Here is a 21,111-nt window from a genome sequence, read left to right as displayed (position 1 = left end):
TATTTAAGATACACCGTTGGGATGTAAGGATGTTTCTTCCTGCCTTTGAAAGAAGGAGTCTTTTTGCCAGCAGACACTGGCATTGTAGTAGATTTTACCCCAGCACCGATATGGACTAGTCATTAGAGGTCAGAATGGCGATCCCTGGTCAAAATTAATTATTGACTGAGCGGGCCCAGCTCCATCAGAGTTTATGTCATCTCTGAGTCTGGTCTATAGCGACTTGACTTCCCATCAGTGTGCTGCAAGACCACAGCTGTCTTGCTTGAGTACTCGTAGGTGCCCATGTCCTTGTAGGTCCCCAAGTACATAAGGACTCTGGTGGGGTCCTCCCTCCTCTGACCGGGAGAAGAGAGACAGTGAATTGTGAAACATGTGCACAAAACTGATTGCTAATCTCTGTGATTTCTCTTTAGGGGAGGCAGCTGAGCGAGCACTTGAACATTTACATCTTTTCCCTGAAGAAACGTGTCCAGGAGTGAACACCTGCCCTGTGATCAGACTGTAACACTTGACGTGGAGATTCGCAAATCTCCTGATGTGATAAATAGTTGGAATGAATCTGATTAAAATAACCAAAGAATAGAATAGTGCAGATACCCGAACCACTACGACAATGAGCTATGCAGCAAGATGCTTCATCTCAGACGAAGATTACCGTCCAGCAGAGAAGTGTTTACCCAGTTGTTCTGCTGCTAATATTTATTCTCTTCATTAGTGCTGTGTTTCTACCCTTTCTGAAGCTTTTGTCTTCCTCCTCCTTGCCACTGTATCCAAAGTCCTGGATAAATCCATGCTGGGTTACGTGAGATCCTTGATGTTTTATAACCAGGACTGGTTTTGCCCAGCCTAGTCACCAGTGGGACCCCGGCAATGCAAGCCCTCCCTGTGTATCCTTCCCTCTCAGACATCTGTGCCTGCTTCATTTTCCATATTTATTTTCTGACAACTCATTTCTTCCATACAACCTCCTGAAGGGCTTACGCACATTCGGTCTTTTCCTCACCTCAAATGAATGCGTGAAGGAAAGAGAATGAGCTCAGAAAGCTATGGGCAAGCAAAGTGTTTTTGAAACCTACAACTATTTTTTCGCCTGCCCCAGCACTGAGATGAGTCTCAGCTGACCTGTATCTGTCAGAAATGCAGGCTCCATACAGCAGCAACTGGCCTTTACGCTTATTTTCTAGGCAGTAACAAGCGCATTGTTGATATTTCAGTAGCAACAAGCAATACACCCGACGTAGGTAACCAGCTGAGAATAGATTTGGCCAACAAACCTTTGAGGATTCTCATATTTCACTGCAAAACTAGTCAAACCTCATCTATGACCGCAAAATGCTAAGCAAATCATTATTTTCCTGTGTGCTTGAATCAAATTCCTGTGGTTTTAGACAATGACCAAAAAAAGGAAAAGAATTGAGACAAGAAAAGCTTTTTTTAGACATTACACGTTTGCATGCAGATGTAAACTGCTCACTTCATCTATAATACATGTAGGTTTTCTGTGTGCCTTGGAGGAAGGAGTAAGAATTTGAGTTTCATCTCTTTTCATACGCTGCCCTAGCCAGAGGGACTTTGTGGCCTTGAAGCACTAATGAAACAATCTGTCCATTTTCCCCAAGGTAAGCTTCATATTACGGTTCTTGCGCAGAGGGATGTGATTGACTGACTGGCGTGTTTATTAACTAGTTAACTATCTATCTCACTTGCCAGATGCAGGGCAGAAGCGTAGCTGTCGAGCTGCTGAGCCTTAAGTACACCTTTTCCCTTAGACCAGTTCTCCAGCTTTATCACTGGTCTGATCATTTTTTCCCCAGTTAATATACCCTTGCATCAGTAGCTCCTATTAATATTTTCAGCTGAGCATCGACCAGCCATATCTCATCGTGAACAGCTTCAATTTAAGTCTGCGCATCGTATTACAGTAGTTGACCTACCACAACGTCAGCGGGGCAGATTCCCCCCGGCAGCCCTTACTGTAGGGACCGGGGACAAGCCTGCACATCAGCTTCCCCCCTTCACAAAGCAGAAATACCACGCCGACTTGTAAAGTATCTTATAGTTTGAAAGGACGCGTGTTCCCCTTACCCGACAAGCACGCTGAGGGTTCCCACCCCCAAAACGAACATCATCCTACAGTCGCGGTTCAAGCAGCTTAAGGCTCCAGTTAGGCAGAGGACACGGGTCAGCCTGTTGATGCTGGGTTGGAGATTTTGGTGAGCACCCTGTAGGGAAGGGAGTCTCCCGCGCCCTCCAGCATCGCTGTGGTCCAGCTCCAGGGATGACAGGAGTCTTCCAGGCTTCCTCCCTGGTGGCAGGGTGGTTGCGCCCCTGCCCTGCATGATGTCCAGGGAGCGTGGGGGGTCCGCAGAGGTGCTCCCTAACCGCCCAAGGACTCTCTTAGAGTAAGGCTGATGGCTGTTCATTTAATGAGGGATGCTAAAAAAGTCAGTCCTGGCTGCGTGTGAAGGGGAACGCTGAGTTCGATGTAGGCACGCACCCAGCAATCTCACTGTTCGATGAAGTTAAATATTACATCCTGTACCAGATACACCGCCACAGAAGTCTCACCTATTTCAACAGTTTATATTTAACCCGCCCATCAAAAGTATCTGGAGGAAGTCCCAATGAGAAAAGAATTCGAATAAAATGGGTTGAATGTGGTTGTGCTGGAGGAACTCTGGACAGGCTTCCCTTTTCCCTCTGTCTTGCAATTATTTATGATAGCTGGAAATAAGAGGCACAGAAGCAGCACGATTTGATGCACTGTAATGGAGTATTTTGAAATATTTCATTAAATGAAATTATAAAACTTGAACTGCTATAATCTGCCTGCACTTCTACCTTTCTAAAGAGAAATACAGTATCACTTTTAAGGGAAATTAAGCTCCGGCCAGTTTTTTCACATACTATGTGAAGACATAACAAATAACTTACTTTCTCCTTTTTAAAGCAACTTGTCCATACAATCTCTATAAAGACAAGTGTAAAAACAGATCATGTATTGCACAGTGTATATATTGAATTGTTAGCCATCTTAGATGGCAACTGGTTCAACGAATGGGAATAAAAGTGCTTTGTTCATAGGGTGGTATGATCACAGATTTATTTTTTGAAGTCAGATAGTGGTATGAAAATGACCTAACAGTCTAACAACAATTTTATATTTTTTTTTTGTCACAACATTGTGGCAGAAAAGTTTTCAACTATTTGAACTGGAAAATACATTACTACTTTATGCTGTCGAGCATTCGCAGTAGCCCAAAGATATGTCTCCCTCCTAAGTCTTGTGAAAAAGCAACTAAACTAGCGTTGCTCTCCCAGGCTTGAGTGCCTGGGTTGGAAACGGGCTCCTCTGGTCCCTGCTTCATCCTCCTCCCTTCTACCGGAAGCCTTCCCTAAGTGGGGCTAGGCAGTGGTTCAGCCTCAGCCCCGGGGATACCTGGAGGCAGCAGCTGGGCTTGTGCTGACCTCTCAGTGGTGGCACACAGCCAGGGAGCTCCAACCCACGGCAGAGGGAAGTCCTCACCCACAGCTCAAAGCCCTGGAGACTGAGCAGCAACTACTGTGGCAGCATCGCTCATGCTGCAAGAGACCAGAGCTGTGAGAATTACAATGAAGTTTTCCCCCCTTTTCTTCCAAAAACCTAGTATTTTAATCTAAAATTTGGTGACTTCTAGGTACTGTGCTGAAGATTCATCCCTGAATACTCGGCCATTGCAAGAAAAGGCCGCTAGGAGCTTCAGTACGCTCTTCACCTCCTGGCTGCTGCGAGGTTTGCTCTTGCTGTATCAGAACAGAGATACAACAGGAGATTTAGTACTCTGAAATCAGAAAGCATTTACCATAGAGAAGAAGGATCTGTTTACGGGCACATACATAACATGCGTTTGCCTTTTGATTTGTAGGAGGCGATACAGTTGCTGAGCTCTGGGGGAAACCGGTACTCTCTACTCACACAGAATAAGTGAAATTTTTCTAAAGCAGCTGCCTTTTTCTTCCTGCTCCCACATGCAATCACTGATGAAACAAAAATAGGTATTTAAAGCAGAAAAGTATTATTTTAGAATGTTTTGAATAGTCTCTAGAGCTAGACAGATTTTAACATATATTTTTTTATTAAATATGTAAAAAGATAAACGCAAGTCAAGTTATTCACATATTCAGACAAAAATCTACTCTACCATGCGACAATTTGTGGATAATGTAAAATGACTGATACATCTGAATAAGACTTTTTGTATCTATTATGCCATTACTTATCTATTTATAATTAACAATACATATGTTTACATTCCTTTCAGTTTACATTTAATATATAACCAAAGCTTTATGGTGTGCTATTTAGTAAAGGTAATTACAAATGCATGTTAAAACCATAACGGAAGAATGGGTTACTCACGGGGGTGGGGGGAGGAGGACAACTCTTTCCCCTTTCAGAGCATCGCTCTCCCCTCAGCACAGCCACGTTTCCAGTGCCCAAGAGGTACCTCACTGCCCCGGCTCCCTACGTCCTTCGCTTCCCCCTTGACACAAGCAGCGAGAAGGCTACGGTCCTCAGACCAGAATTAGGATAGAAGGAATTTTCAGGAAACAAAGTTCAGCTTTTTTTAAATTTTTTTTTTTTCTTTCTTTTTTTTTTTTTTTTTAAATGTGCTTAAAAGAGAGAAAAGGAGAGAGGCACAACAGCCTAGCTATGAACCCTCTGGGGAGCTCCATAACCCAACCATTGCACACCTTTAGAAGCTCTTGAAGTGCTCTCCATGCTTTTGCTCGAGTATTAGCAGAAGGACGAAACGCAGTAAGCAAAGACTGGTGCTGATGAAATCAAGTTTATAGCCTGGATCCCAAAACTCCTTGCCCCATCAGAAATCCCATACAGGTTTAAAGGACATTCTGGAGACTGGAAAAAATTAGTAACTGCTCTTCGGTTCAACAGTATTATGAAGAACTACCGTTTATTACAATGACAATTGTAATAAGTACACATGTTCTAATAAACACAAATACAACAAAAATGACAATTCCCCCATTTGTGGTGACTCTTGGAAATACTCATTTTGGGATATACACATTTTTATAAACCAGACCTTATTCGTAACCAATCGAAAGGGGAAAGAGGAAGCGGTGGCCCGCGGGTTGCCGTACTTGCACTTCGTCACCAGGTAGGATGCGAGGTCAGTGCTGGAGTCAGGGCTGGGAAACCTTCAGCCCACAGGGTCCAGAAACTTCTGCCGAGCAGGGAGAGCAATCAAGGAACTGGAAACACCTGCTCTAGTGCTTAAGAGTATTTTTACATATCGTCTGTGGCGCAACACGACAGCAGGGATCTCACATTTAACTAAGAGCCACTTAGCTGCAAAAGATTGATTAGGAACAGAAAACTGCGCATGCCTGTGTGGGTGCAAGCTGGGAACTTGTGCTTTAGCAGCACATGAAGGTCTACGATGATTTAGCTGTTCAATAAGTTTGGGAGTTTTTCAGTGACTGCCGATTGGGATGGGACTTCCAGGTACCTGCTAAATCAGCATTAACAATCCAGAATGAAGAAAAATCAAGTGAGACACCAAGAATACCAAGCATTAAATATTCAGAGAGACTACAATGCACAGTTTTATGAGAAAAACAAGGAATGCTTTATACACTTCAAGATACCTCTGTTTATAAAATACCATCATTTAGAACAGGGCGATGGGGCCACACTGGAAGGGAACACTCTCACTGCGGACATTCCAAGGCAGACGTGGTTCTGCACCATGCCGGCCTCGCCAGAGGGAGGTCAGCCAAGCGCAGAACCGGCTCTGTGCCCCTCGGTCACCTGGTCCCCCTCTGGTGTGTGCTCAGTCTCCAGAAGGACTCCTCACTGCCTCTCCACACTTCAGGAGCGGCCTCACCACCCATAAGGTGTCCACCACCATCTGAACGGGAGGTCAAGGGGGTTCAGGGCTACTGCTGTTGCTGTTTTTTTCCCATGCCTTGCACTAATGAGGAAGTTTTCTGTCTTCCATACCTGTATGGCTAGGGCAGCGGAGGCGGGGGAAGGATAGCAGAAGAAATGGCTGGCCTAGTTCGTCCTCTTCTGAGGGGTGGGAAGCCAAGTATGACAGCAGAGATCGTGTCCTGCAGCTACACTGGTGTCAAGGAGATTTCTCTCCTCCATCAGCACTGAGCTCTGCGGAGGCAGAGCTGCAGCTGAAGGCTGGGACTGGATTCCTCAAGGAAGGAAGGAAGGAAAGCTGGGAAATGTCTATTGACTAGTCAGAAAACTGGGAGGGTTTTCAAAAAACTTAAGTGGTTGTCTGTTCCTCCCGAAATATGCCAAAAAACATACCATGCAGCTTTCTACCAAGCTTTCTAACACAGGGGTTTAAATCTCCTAGTGAAACAGATGCTCTGCCTTCCATTTCGTGAAGGCAGGAAAGGAATAAACATGAGCAACACGAGCATTTTCTTCCACAACACACCTCTTCATTATGGCTTGAGTATGACTTCCACTGCATCCCTTTATTCCAATTGTTTGTCCGAATTTATGCCCCAATGCGGATGTACTAGAAAACGCGAAAGCACCACAAAGTGAGAGACACGGCTAGTGGTACGGTACTTCTTGCCACACAAAATGCCAATATAAATATGTTAGAACAAGTTACAAGTGTATCATACTTAAGACTAAAAAGAAAAAAAATAAATATATATATACTTTTTTTTTTTAAAGAGCAGAACAAATCTCAAGCAGCCAAGTGGTGAAGTTGCAGTGATGTACAGTAGGTGACGTAGCCCTACAACCTCTTGGGAAGATACACTGAAAGAAGACGTCTGCAAATGCATCTTGGCAAAGTATGGGTACAGAATGCAGTGGTTGGCTGGCACTCACTATGGTACATAAATGTTAATGGCAGACTGGGAGTGAACTGATTTCAAGTTTGAGGCCACACATGTTCCATTCTCCAGAAGAAAGTTCTCACACAAAACGAAAATTGTCAGAGACGCTGGGTGAGTCAGTACTCCTCCTGCTGCTGGGGCTGTTCGTGGACTTGCTCTTCACCTTCATGCTCTTCTGTGTGGCTCTCCTGCAGGGAGAAAAAGAGACCCCAAAACATTCTTCAGCAGAGATCATTCCTCGTGTAACCTTGCCACCCCACAGCGCTCTCCATAGCCTAAAGCTTAACTTCTAATTTTCATGCACCTAAGTACAAAATGAGCTGTTACTTGAGAAAAGCAGCATCTTGTAATATTACAATAAAACATATTTACTCTGCTTTTACTCAAAGCATACGCAGCACTGATACTTGCCCAGAAAAAGCGTCAGTTTTCAACATCACCGAGTGTTAACCGTGCTAATAAATGAACATTTTGACTAGCTAGACAGCGATGTGCTCAACAGTTAGATGCTGTGTCACAGCATCCTGACGTCCTCCCATTTTCAGTTTGTCCAAGGATTTCTGAACCTGTCTGCTATAGTTTTCACACCATCTTCACTCTAGGTTTATATCGCTAAATGGACAAGACACTTCTGCTATCACCTGCTTTAAAAATTAAACTCAGCCTCCTTTTTGAGGTCAGACATGCGACTTTCCGAAAATAACGTACGCATACCAGAACAGTGATATTTAGCAGTAGCCGCAAAACAGCCAAAGACTTGCAAGCACATTTTCTTTGGACAAAAAAGAAAATTAAAAAAAACGAGTCCAGTATTCACTGATTTATAGAGCTACTGTTAAAAGTACTAACCACTAATAATCACTTCCCTTTTGCAAAGGGTTATTATGCATAGCATCTTCCAGAACTGTCCCTCTGAATATACATTGCCCTTGTGAGAAGAATCCCTGACCAAAAGGAAGGCTGGATCCTCACTGCAAGTGATACCACTTTTAAACAATCTCCAATTCAGAGACAACAGACCTGGTATCTTGAGTCGGCCTGGAGTTATCAGAGCTCATAAAGGCTGGCTGACTCTTAGGGCATTACTTCTGTATTCCCATGAAGCGCAGATGCATTTACAGCTTTTCTCTCAAGTGGTTTCCGTCGTTCCGGAGCACGGTTCACTGAAAAGATCCCCCACATCTCCTCTCTGCCCTGCATTAGCAGCGCTCCGCTGTAGGCAGCTCCGAAGGAAAAACGCTTTTCCAAGACACTGAGCTGCCATTAAAAAAACGCGGCATTGCTGCTGCGGGACCTCTGCAGAACTCGCCTGGCTCCCGGCAATTTGTGTTAGAAGCAAGCGACTTCAACGACAAACTTTTACAAATTGATACTGCCAACTTAGCAAATTTCAGGCAAAAATTAATAGAAAAGGGAGGCCATAATTTGAGTTTTCCCAGAATAGTTCAGAGCAGCTTATGCCATAAGAAAATTCCCTTATGGCAATAAAACATTCACGCTACTAGAGGGCAAGAACAGGAGAATATGGTTCCTAACATCTGCTGATAAAATGGGAATATCCGGCTCTTTACCACACACAGAAACAGCCAAATTGCCATCGAAAGCAAGCTTTCCATCACTCAGGTGCTATTTTCAGGTAGCAGCCACACATGTCAGGACAACTGCAGTGTAGCACCTTATGGCCCCTGGGGGGAACAATTCCCTTAATTACATACAGGAGGTACATCACGTCAAAACAGCTTTTTGCGTAGTATCTAAAAATCGCAACTTCTGTGATGGGCTGCAAGGGCACAAGACTTGCGGAGAACAGGAGTTTCACAGAGAGAAGCTGAGAGCTGCGAGAACGTGACCCTGCCTTACGGGGTGAGAAAACTGAAGCCTGTTTAGCTGCTGTGAGCCATGTTCCCTTAACCTCAGCTGTCCTGACCTTCCTTATGTGTTGAGGTGACCTGCTCCAGAATGTACCTGTTCCATAGGCCCTATGTATGCAGAGCTTATGAGAGACGCCTATTAGAAAGCCCACTCGTGCAGATTTTATAGGTCACATACATGCTACCCTTTCATGCATATAACAGGGAAAAGCCTCTAACCACAGGGAGCGGCCTGGGAACCTACTCTGCAGCTCTGAAGAAGAGCAGTGGCTCCTCTCTTGCCAGGCTTACTTTTGACAGAAACGGCAGATCTTATGTGACTACCTCAGAAGTTGTTCTGAGACTTGGACACGTGCTTCTCAGTATGTAGGCTTGTATAAATACATGAAACAGGAAAGACAAGAGTAACTATGCCCAATTACCTTGGGACTGTGGAATCTCCTTGAATAGCATCCCCTAACAAGGAAAGTAGTGGAAGATCTATTTAGAGCATTTATTTCTGGCTTGGATCACACGACCATGGTCATCTATGTCTCCCAAAACAAGAGGTGCTCTCTTTCGACCCTTCAATCCATCTACCTCAAACTCTTCAGGTGTACCTGTAGACTGAAGAGCTAGGCTTCATGAAAACCAGCTGCTGGGCCAGGGCATGGGTACCTTTTCCCAAAAGCAGCAGCAGATGTAGTAGCTGCTAGAGCAGAAAGATACAAAACCAACTGCATTTGAGCCATTGCTTTGGAAACTTGAGCTGAGAAACTGATAGACGAAACGGCAGCAATCCGCCCAACTTCTGCATGAAGTGAACCAGAAACAGCCTATGTAGGAAAGCAAAAGTTTTCCTACATTTTTGCTTTATGCTGAGACCTACATGGCTCCAGGTTTCCTATCTGGACTCATGGCCTCTTCTGGTTCATCAGTCTGATGCTCTCCTACTGTAAGACCATATGACCACATACTTCACATACTATCCGAGGTATCAATGCTGTCTATAGAAGCCATAGCATGAGTGCTAGGGGCCACTTCTCACCACCACCCAAATGTATCCTTTTTTAACACCGTTCTCTGTCAACTTTGAAGTTTTTGACAAAGAAGTAGAATAACAAATGAGCAACTTGTAATTGTACACAGAATTCACCTGACAGCCTACAACGCTCACGGGGGACCTATGAGCTACTGAGAGATGTGACCACTTAAAATGCTGTCCAGAATTTTTATTCTTATTTTGTCTTTCAGGAGGATTAAATTAATCATAAGAGAAAATTAAATATAAAGGGAGACTTGTCCCTTCTGAATAAGAACAGTTGATATGAAAAATAGGACATGGTCTCTATGCCATGTCAAATATAGTAGAAGCCTGTCAAACTACAGCTAGGAAGTAAGAGCTCAAGATTTCTAACAAACAGTTACCGGAAGTATGAACTGAAAACAAATTTAAGTCAGGATACTCAAGCACAAGGCTTTGGTGAGGGATCACTTGTGCAGTATGTGTGAGCTGCATCACTGCGCATCCCCTTCCTGGAGAAAAGCCCCATAGCCACAGTATCATTTATAAATGTCATGAATCCTGAAAATTAATGTAATCCTTTTTTTCCACTTTGCCTCTGTATACTTGAGATGCTCTGAAACAGAGATTAAAAAAAAAAGTCTAAGCTGCATTTACGATGAACTCATTAGCAAGATACTAGGAGCTGCTTGTAGTTTGGGAATTTGGGCTATTTCCCATCTGGGGATTGGGAAAGCCAAACTGCTGTTACTGAGGGATTAACCTGAAAAATGATGCAAGATATAGAATTTAACTTGGGAAAAATTCAGAGAGAGAGAAAAAACAGAACTGAAGGGCAAAGCAGGGGAGTGAGACAGCAAAGTCCGAAAACAAAAAGCAGGCAGGATCTGCATCGTCAAGGGGACCACAGTCTTTGGTTTAGTGCTAACGCCTTGGGGTCTCTCCTCCGCAAATTACAGTTCATCTGCTAAGATGAGGAGCAAATGCACCCCAGAAGCTGAGAAGATCAAGTCTCCCACTAAAAGGTACAAAAAAAACTGTGTGGGGAATGGCCTCTGTATTCTTCTCTGGGGGAGCAGCGCTCTCCTGCTGAAGTGACATACCCGGCCTCCAACTGCAAACACATTTGAGATAAAGGCACGGTCGTCGTGTGTGTGTAGTTCACGCACAGACACGGGTGATGCTTTCAACAGAGAAAGGCTCGGAGAGAGGAAGCAGATAAAACACTGGGATGTGGACTGAAGTAGAACATTTTGTAATGTGTTCTTGCCAGTAAGGAAAACTGCATGAAGAAAAGCAACAAATGCATTCCTTGGCGGGGAATCACTTGGTGTTTAAGCCAACAGACAAGACAGATGTGGTAGGGGTATGGGAAGAGGAGGGCTTTTTCTGGCTTTGCCTTATAAATAAAATCACTGTTTTTGAATCCAGAGGACGTTTTCTCCAACCACCGTGTGTATGTAATTCTTTTAGCCTGTTATCACGTGCCTGGCAAATTTGTCTTATTGTTTATTCCTGTGAAAATAATGGTTTCCTCGTCCTTTCCCTCTCTAGCACTCACGCTGCACAGTTGATCAAATCCTCTTTCCCCTGTCACTTCTCATCTGAGCAGTGGCCCCTGTCAGCAGCAAGCTCCTCTCCCTCTTGCACCCAACTTTCATTTATGCTCTGTTAGTCTTTTTTAGAAAAGCATGCGAGTTAGTAGTTGCTTCGGCACTCCTTTTGATATAAAATTTTAAGTCAGCTGACTGCTGCCGCAACAGCTTTCTGGGAATAGATATAAAACAGCCTAGGCTACCGCAGCGCTGCTGAGAGATTAAGTTGATGCTTATACACTCCGGAGCCAAAGCCATCATCCGCTGGAGACTGAAGGGTCAACTGTCAGTACAGCACATACAGGGATTTAGTTAACATGAATGGGAGTAGTTCAGCTAAATCTCCACTGAATCATTATCCCCGATTGTACCCGAGGAATTTAACGAGCACCCTTTGCAGCTTCTTGCTTTGTTCCGTGTCTACAGCGCGCTAAGTCTAAGATGCAATGAGATTCTTGCTTAAGCTTGCAGACAACACATTTCTGAAATTTTGGTAGTAGAGGATTATTGGGTTTGCACGAGGAAGAATTTTGCCTATAGCAACAGCATTAAAAAGATGTTAAAGAGCATTATCTCTGCAGATATAATTATGTATTTGGCAACCTGCACTGTACACATTACAACACTGCCACATGGGCTAGAGAACGTTCACAGCTGTAGACATTGAACAGCACCTCTGTCAGAATTTCTGTGATTTTCAACATGTTAAAGAACATGAGTAAAAGACTTTATGCAGAAAGGCAGAAGAGGAAAACACAAAACTAAGGCCCAGAACCATATGAAATCAATTTGAAATTGTAACACACACACACACACACACACACTTCCCTTTCAGATAAACTTCAGCAAATTTGGAGTACAAAAGCTACATCGAAGCAGTGAAAAGCACATGGTCTCCTGAATCCCTTCCCCAAGCTGAAAAGTCTGTTGCTTGCAAATGCAATCTCCCTTTTTGGGGAAGGAGGCACGGAAATCCTAGCCACTACAAGTTCTGCTGACCTAAATATAGGACATGACCCAATACTGTGCCAATAAATTTTTACAAAATTAAGCTGTTTTGTCTAAATAAAAGACATTAAGCTTCAACTTACATGTTCGTCTGAAGCATAAAGGACTTCCATTAGCCGATTGACAAGGTCATTATTCTCTCCCCCGTGTTCTTGGCAGAGAAGTTCAATCTCCCTTAATTTGCCAAAGTAGAAATCCCTTTCCTTCTCCACGCCTTCAAGTGCAAGTTTTAACGAATGTACCTGCATAGAAACCAAGATGTGATGCATCAGTTCTGAGGTGCACTACAGAAAAAACAACTCAGTCCGAGATACAGCACGTGAAACCGTCTGAAGTATTCATATTACATTTTATAGCTTAAAATGAAGCCCCTTTTTCTTTTGAAGTGCTAGATTGAACCTCACACAATAGACAGCATGAAATCAGGCTCCCCCATTACGCCTCTTGGATACGTCTTAACCTTGATCCTTAAAGGTCAATTTTTTCAGGGTTCTTTTATATCAAACCCCAAAGAAAAGGTTCAGGAATTGGGGCAAATGAGGACTTGGCTTCTAACAAAGCTGCCAGAAGTGTCATGTAATGGTAATTAATAAAACTTTGAGCTCAGTACTTGTATTGTTTTGCCTAGATTAATGTGCAGTTCTCGGGAAACCTACAGTATCTCCTTGCCTAAAAACACATAGCTCTAGCAGAAAAGCTCACAAAGGGAAATGGTCCAGTTAGGAAATTAAAAGTTCCTCCAGTTGCAGATCTGAGTGCTGCTGTGTCGTTTTTTCACCTCTTCTCTTTTCTGCCTCCCTGCTTGCCGTACTGTTAGGGACCTGCCTTTTGGCACCTTGGTGCTGCAACCGGCTGCCCCATGGCCTTTCTGCTCCGATTGATGCGCTGCTGCTGTCAACAAATTCTCCCAGATGCCAAGTATCTTTCTCTTTGCAGCCTTGTTCACAAGAGTCTTCAAGCTACACCGTCAGTCTCAATTTCACCACCGAGACTGCTGCAAATCATTTATGGGCAATGGAGCTGTTAATGATTAGGCTTCATATAAATCATGACAGATGTTGCAATATATTTTTATACATACATATACATATAGATATATATAAACACATGCATACATATTTAAAAAAGACCAATTTTGTGGGAGCATAACAGATAAACTACTGTCCAACGGGGTATACGCGATCAGGATAACATGCAAGTGGCTCTCAAATTTGGAAGACAGCAGTGTAACAACCAACAGAAATAATCACAGATGAAGCTGTTACAGTAAATACACTGCCCCCAACCACGTGCAAATTACAGCCAAATTAGCATTCACGTTTTAAGGCCTGCAGTTATACAAATTATTTTGCAAGTAAAATATGCTAAATAAATTAAATCGCAGGCTACATTTCAGTGAACTGATACAATTTAATAAAGTTCTGTGTTGCCAGTTCTACGACAAGCTAATTTATTCCTTCCACTAGTAAAAAATACCAGCAGAGTTCAAACAATGCTTTGACAGCCTACTAAATCCTATCAGTTCATTTTTTCCATAGCTGCTGAGCTAGTAAAGCCTTTTTCTGACCTTTGATTGCACTCTCAGAGGTGTCAGACAGCAGAACTGCCCTGTTACCAGTGCCGGATCTCAGAGCATCTCATTCCCATACTAACCTGTTTCTGACCAGCAGCTGAGTTTAACACCCAGGTCTTCCCTCGACAGTTTGAGTCTATGATTGATACAATGACCAGTCACCTTAAAATTAACTATTTATTCATGAAAGCAGGAACAGAAAAATGGAACAGGAGTTTACAATATTTTGGTCTGAAGATGAAGACCTTACATTTAAGGCGTATCTCCTGGATCTGCAGCAGCGCATTCCAAGAGGAATACCTGCATCCAGACAGAACGAGAACGTAACTGCTTCCAGATCTCTTGCTCTGTGTTTGGTAGAGCTTGGGAAAACAACAAACTTCAGCGGAAACATTGGCAGCTAATAGCTCAGACTGTCTCCCCTTCTGACCTGTTTACCAAGAAGGCATTCTCCCATTTTCATTCTATACATTCATTCCTTTTTAAGAAAAGAATCATTAAACTGTGCATATATGCACACGGTTAATTAGCTACAGTATACGGTAAACACTGTTATAAGCAAACCAGATATGCTTTTCTTCAGTTGCACATCAGCTACTTGTCTGTGACACATTAATTTGTTTTTCTTCAGATAATTAGCACATACACATGCTACTTTTTCCTGGACCAGAAGAACATCTCTGCAATACCGTTAGCGGGTTGAAAGGCGACAGTTCTTACTACTTGGTCTTTCCTCTGGTGGCACTTATTGGTAGTATGAAAACTCACAGGACTGCAGAACCAGGCTGAAGATTTAAGCGCGTGCTGTAGACAAGCAGCCAAGATGGTGCTGTTTTCAGAAACTATGTGTATACTAGCACGCAGTTAATGGCTCCTGGGACCATTCTCCATATCTAATGGTCCCTGGTCTGTGTTGTCTCCTTAACTGCACTCAGAAACTCTTTGGGAGTGCTAGTTGGCACAGACCAAAACCACAGCGGGGACCACTCTAGCATTTTAATGCTACGGGTAATCAAGTTCCAGTGATCAGTGACATTCCTTGGAAGCGTTCAATTTGCTAGCACAGACCAAGGCAATAGCTAAAACCATTTTAAGAGAAACTTTAAGATTGTTGGGATCCATTAAAATAGCAAATGTTACAGACGGCTTGTGATTATTGCAAATAGCTCATTAAGCAATGCTGTGGTAAAATATAGCATATGGACGGTCCCGCTACTTTAATTTTTCCACTACAAATTGCATGGACGTTCACATGTTTCAATCTCCCTTAACTGCCATCCATGAAAGGGCTGGGGAAAAAAAATAATCTGTTACAGACACATAGGAATTTGATATCCAGTGACACCATTCAACTTTTCTTACTCATAATCAAGAGAGCAAAGAGGTAAAAGTGGCTGCTGCCCTCATCTCCCCGTTTGCTGCAGAGTGGTAAAAGATGGGCAATTTTTCTCTTCCAGCATGTTCAGACTGGGGGTCAGAAAAACCTGGCTCAGAGCTGCTTGCAGCATAGCTTTTTTGGCTCGCTTTATATGCCCAGCGTGGACAAGTAACCATTAGTGGGAAGTGAAATACCAAGCACTGCCAGCATTAAAAAACCCCCACAACCTTCCAGACCATTCTAGCAAGAAGAGGTCTCTTAAAAACTAGCTATTAAAACACCAACTTTCCAAATCCTCAAAATTTCTACTCCTCTTTGGTGATGGGGGAAATCGTCAGTTTTCCCTCAGGGTTATTTGTATTTAAAGCTTAAGGTTTTCACACATGGAATGTGCTAGGAATACATTAGCAGTGGATGCGATAGTGACTGCCTATTTTAGTAAAGATCAAGTATTTTTATGTTGCTCAGATCCCAACCAACTCTCCCTGCTGAAGCAAACACAGTCTGACTTCTGAATACAAACATCATGGTTTAAGTTGCATTAAGCTGATGTTTGAACTCCACTCTTATATTGTTTAAAAAAAAAATAAATCCATGAAAAATACATACATCCATTCCTCGTGCAACATTTAAAAACTTTTCTGTTACAGCAACAATCAAAAGCCCTTTTGGAAGGCTGGTGGACCCTGTCGTGCTCTCTACTGCTCAGAATTATACCCTGAGCCTGCAGTATGTTTGGGATGTTGCTATCCATCCGCTACCTTTAAGTGCATAACAGTAATCAAGAATTTGCAAACAATGCCCCAACAAACTGAAATCTTTGTTGTTCAGGTCAATGAAGGTCTGAAACCAAAATGCCCTAAATTATGGAAAATTATACTTGATCCAGAGTAATGACTTCTTCCTGAATGCAGCTGCCAGGCAGCTCAGACCGTAAAATATGAGAATTTTCCTTTCCATTTTCCCTCACCCAGGACAAATACAGGGATCAGGCCTCATTTTGACAGCAGTTGTGGGCCAGATGCGGGTATTCATTCATGTCCACTGCAGACGTTCTTGCATGTCCAGGAATGACAGTCTGATGTAAAGCTCCATAGCATAAATGAAAATTAAGCCCTTACATTCTAACATTAAAGAAATTATGAAGCTTTATTACTTATATTGCAGAACGTTATTTATAACTGAGTATTCTCACAAAGGCAGATCACATTTTTAAACGAAAAAGGCATATTACCTTCTTAATGCCTTCCTTCCAGAAACCAGAGTGCAATGAGCTAGTCTCAATTCATCCGCTAGTCTCGATTCAGCTGCAAATCTCTAACACCTTGGTATTACAAACAGGTTTGTTTTCTTCACAATGACACATTAAAATGATTTATTTCAAATTTGTAATACGCATGAGCAAAGACACTATTGGGATTTTTCCTATCCAAGTGAAATAAAAGATATATATCAAAATCTATCAAAATTATCATACCTCAGTGAGACCTACCTACCATTCCTGAAATAACCTTTTAAAAATACTGGTAAACACCAGTCATCTCTGTCAGGTGTTATTTTGAAGAATAAATCACTTTTTTTCTTCCCAGCTGACCTATTTCAATCTTTTGTCCCTTCATATTTCTGGAGAGCATCATTCAACAGAGGGCAATATTAGATTTCATGACTGCCTGTGACAATGAATGCATCTAACTTATGCCTAAAGCAAATTTACCTGTTCGCTGAGCTGTATGACTTGAGTTTCCAAATCTTTATCTGATTTGGATGCTGAGCTGCTTGGTGCAGCTTTTTTTGCTGAAGATGGGCGAGAAGGTGTTGATCCTGGTTTAGAAGCTGGACTGGATTTAGCAGCACCTGAAAAGTACAATAAATAAATAATAATCGAGATTTGTCCCCATGGTAAATACATTCCTATTAACCTATTAATACAAAAGTATTCGTTTTCCAGACAGACATTCTCTCTGTTACTTCAAAATGACAGTGGAAGAAGTTCCAGTCCTGCTATACCTTAGGAAAAGAAAAAAAACATTTCCTAGCAGTTGTACTTTGAGTTTGCTACTGAGAATGAAGTAACTCTGGAACTAAAAAAAAATAAACATAAAACTAAGAATATAAAGTTCCCTTAGCTATCAGCAGCTTTCAGCTTTAAAAAATATGCCGTTCACAGACCATTCCTCCAGCCCAATATTTAGCATACAGATCTATCTTCAATGTCCCTGGAGAAAGACAGACTTGAACAACTCAGCTAAACTGTGCTTTTCTCATTTTCAAATGCAAACCATCCCTGCGACGAGGGCATTGAAATTCAGACAGTGCACACAGAATTAAATCCATCAGTGAACTCACAGTTGCCATAGTGACCAAGAGATGAGTTTTGATCTGCTTCAGTTTTGCTATTTGTTTCTAATTACTTGCACTGCAAATCTGCCAGAATAAGAAGCAACATCTTCACCAGCAAAAATGGCAACTAGGAAGCGTGCACAGGTCCTCTTTCACCATGTCTGTGGCACACAAATCATAGAATTGCCTGGGTTGGAAGGGACCCTTCAGATCATCAAGTCCAACCATCAACCTAACTCTGACATCACTAAATCATATTCCTAAGCACTACGTCTACCCATCTTTTAAATACCTTCAGGGATGACAGTTCCACCACTTCCCCAGGCAGCCTGTTCCAATGCTCAATAACCCTTTCAGCGTAAAAATTTTTTTCCTGATATCCAGGCTAAACCTCCCCTGGCACAGCTTGAGGCCGTTTCCTCTTGTCCTGTCGCTCATTACTTGGGAGAAGAGACCGACCCCCACGTCACTACAAGGTAGGTAGAGAGGTGGTTGTAGAGCGCGATAAGGTCTCCCCTCAGCCTCCTTTTCTCCAGGCTAAACAACCCCAGCTCCCTCAGCCGCTCCTCATAAGGTTTGTTGTCCAGATCCCTCACCAGCCTCGTTGCCCTTCTCTGGACTCGCTCCAGAATCTCAAAATGTCTTTCCTGTAGCAAGGGGCCCAAAACTTTGGAGACAGTGCTCGAGGTGAGGCCTCACCAGCGCTGAGCACAGGGGGAAATGCCTGAGCAGAGGAACATTTGTGTGAAAGGGTTTGCAGCGCCTTCACACAAGCCTCACAGCCAGCTCCTCGCACCTTGTTCTGCCTCTCCAGCTCTCCTCTCCTCATTGCTGGCCGTTTGATTTAGTTGCTCAGCCCCAGTAGACAAGTACGCAGCTCAGGGCAGTCCACCTTTCCTCGGCTCCCACCAGCGCTGGACTCTGACTCGCAGCCTTCTCCTTATTCCCACCGACTAGGAATACACTTCAGATGCAGTGAACATACATACATCTGGTACAAAAACGCTTGGGTTAAGATGACAGAACAGAAACCCAGCCCACTCTCCGACCTGTTTTGTTTGATTTATTAAGTAGGCATGTGAATCAGAAGCCCTGCTCTGCAGCACCCGTGTTTATCACTGTTTCTCACAAAGAGCAAAAACCAGTTGTCTGGACATGTGGATTGGCTCCATGGCCACCCTCCACCATCAAATACTGTTGGCTCTGAAGCCTGGGACACACAGACAGCAGGAAAAAGCCCGAATCCAGCAAGCACCCACCTCCCAGCTGAGCTCTGAGCTATCGGTTCACCAATTCCAGAGGGATTTGCCCCAGCTTTCTCAGCAGCCACCTTCCACCCCACACCTCCCCAGCGGCTCCTCCCATAAGATTATTTCATTTATGGCACGCTACAAGTTGTTCTACGTTGTCATTTCCACAATGTATCCCCAGTGTCAGACAACACTTTAATAAAGCAATTAATTGTAAAACCAATGTTTTACAAAGGCCTTACTAGGAAGAAATCGCAAGGAGGCAGGGAAAGGCAGTAGGGGTAGAAGGACAACTTGTGAGGCTGCCCGTATGACCAAACCGTGGACCACAAACAGTCTCACTGACCTAGAACAGGGTATAGCGGTCCCTTGTAGGAGCTGAAAAGCAACGGGAAAGGACAGCGGTAACGAGTTATTTAATCAAGCTAGCTTAGGCTTTTTTGATCAGACACAGGCCTCCCTCTGTAACCAGCGTCCCTTCCTGCCTCTAAGGATAACTCTGTATTAACTGGGTCACCTAATGCCAACAGAACATAAACAAACAACTTGATAATTCAGTTGACTTGTGTAAACATTTCTGTGCAAGATGTCCTTTCTCCTGTTCTATGCTCCTTAAAATGAGACAGATAAAAAATAAGATTTATTTTTTTTTTAGAAATTGGTGAGTCCAGTCCCATAACTTCCATGTCTAAATCCTTGTAAGTACAGAAACTCACTTCTAGCAGGTTTCAGATACAGTATACAGACTCGCTAAAGTTGAGAAAATTCAATGTTGTGTACATGCCTAAAATTGAACCTTGTTTCACATCATACTTAGATTGGCAAAGAATAAATCATTTGTGGGAAAACATTAAAAATGCCAATATCTTTTGCTGCTATTTCTTTTTTTAAATGATTTAATAAACTTTATCACCCTGCCTTCCTTACATGTTTTCATTAACTTTAACACGCTGCCCTCATTACACATTTTCCAGGTTCAGTCCACATTTTGACTAAAAGTCATCTGCTTAAGAGGAGAATTATCAAGGTGCTCTCAAAGCCAGGAAAACAGTTTTCATTTGCTTTAGCAGATAAATAGAAGAAAACCAGTGTCAAAATATCCAAGATAAACATACATGAAATAATCGCTTTGCCTCTAGCATTCTAGTTGGGCCTGAAGTTATTTAATGAATGCTTGTATCACATGCAACTGCAAAAGTTACCCATACAAAATTTAAAATAAGATGGATGTATACTAAACCAAGGTATCAATGTTTATTTCTTCTTGTATTGTACACCTGCAAGACGCAGTTCAGGATATCAACTGAAAATTAAACACTATAAAACCAGCTATGGACCTTCAGACGTGAAACCTTGGCTGGTCGATGAAGCTCCCCATCCTCTACCAACTACCCTTCTTCTACCTGAAGGCAGCACTGGACTTTCTCTAGGCAGCACGCACCCGCACACGAGCACAGGAGAAGCTGCTCTGCTTTTCTAGGGCAGCATCCCCTGGCTTATCAGCTCTTCACCATTTCTCATGGCGGGGTCATGGTGCAAGACCTAAGCAAGGCACGTTGAGTTGTGCAGCCACGGCATATTGCTCCTTTTCATGCTCAACAGCCCTGCGAAGCAAACTGGTTCTTCGTAGATCAGGTTACTGATCACAGAAAGCCAAATCATTAAGCGCACACCTTTTTAACCTGCAGAGAAAGTTAAGGGCAGAGCTGGCACAAACATTTAATCCCCAGGTATTCTCTCTAATTTGCAGCTGAGCAAGACACATCGCCGTCTGCAGACAGAGAGGGCTGGGGATAGCACCGATACACTGCATTATATTCTGCCCTCCTTTGAAACCAACAAAGCCTTTTGAATTTCTACAGCAAAGTGTTACTAAGGTCCAGACAAATCAAAAGAAATCGACTTTTGCTCCGCTGCTCAGGATCAGCTCTTAAATGAACACGATATTCCAATTTCAGTGACACAGATAAAAACCAGCTAAATAACCTGAGCATTTCAGACGGTATCAGCGACAGCTGGATAGAACTTAATTGCAACAGAGAATGCCTAGGGATTTCTAATTTAAAATTTCCTGGAGGAAAAAAAAAAAAAAAGCTTTACTGCACATCTATTCTGAAACATCAGTTTTAGAATAAGCTCAGAGGTAAACCTCTCATTTCTAACAGAAGCTTAATTTCATAAAAGAATGAAAGGATGTTGGTTGGTGGAGTAGTG

General features: G+C 42.9%; 2 protein-coding genes across 9 annotated transcripts in view; one reads left to right on the top strand and one right to left on the bottom strand.

The window, feature by feature from the left end:
* Positions 1 to 4,299, top strand: part of LOC141739526 (ethanolaminephosphotransferase 1-like) — a 59,445-nt gene extending 55,146 nt beyond the window's left edge. For all 5 annotated transcript variants that reach the window (XM_074576983.1, XM_074576984.1, XM_074576986.1 and 2 more), the window contains one exon: positions 417 to 4,299. In XM_074576983.1, coding sequence (XP_074433084.1) covers positions 417 to 482 — 66 coding nt within the window. In that variant the 3' untranslated portion in view covers positions 483 to 4,299. The remainder of the gene's footprint in view (positions 1 to 416) is intronic.
* The window catches only part of MAPRE2 (microtubule associated protein RP/EB family member 2), a 105,335-nt gene continuing 88,321 nt past the window's right edge, over positions 4,098 to 21,111 (bottom strand). For all 4 annotated transcript variants that reach the window (XM_074576979.1, XM_074576978.1, XM_074576980.1 and 1 more), the window contains 3 exons: positions 17,022 to 17,161; positions 12,440 to 12,598; positions 4,098 to 7,067 (listed from right to left, as the gene is read on the bottom strand). In XM_074576979.1, the coding sequence (XP_074433080.1) occupies positions 6,996 to 7,067; positions 12,440 to 12,598; positions 17,022 to 17,161 (371 nt within the window). In that variant the 3' untranslated portion in view covers positions 4,098 to 6,995. The remainder of the gene's footprint in view (positions 7,068 to 12,439; positions 12,599 to 17,021; positions 17,162 to 21,111) is intronic.

The sequence above is a fragment of the Larus michahellis genome, chromosome 2, assembly GCF_964199755.1.
Source record: "Larus michahellis chromosome 2, bLarMic1.1, whole genome shotgun sequence".
Taxonomy (NCBI): Eukaryota; Metazoa; Chordata; class Aves; order Charadriiformes; family Laridae; genus Larus; species Larus michahellis.
Note: the sequence above shows the minus strand (reverse complement) of the source record. Positions and strands in the feature narration are given on the sequence as shown.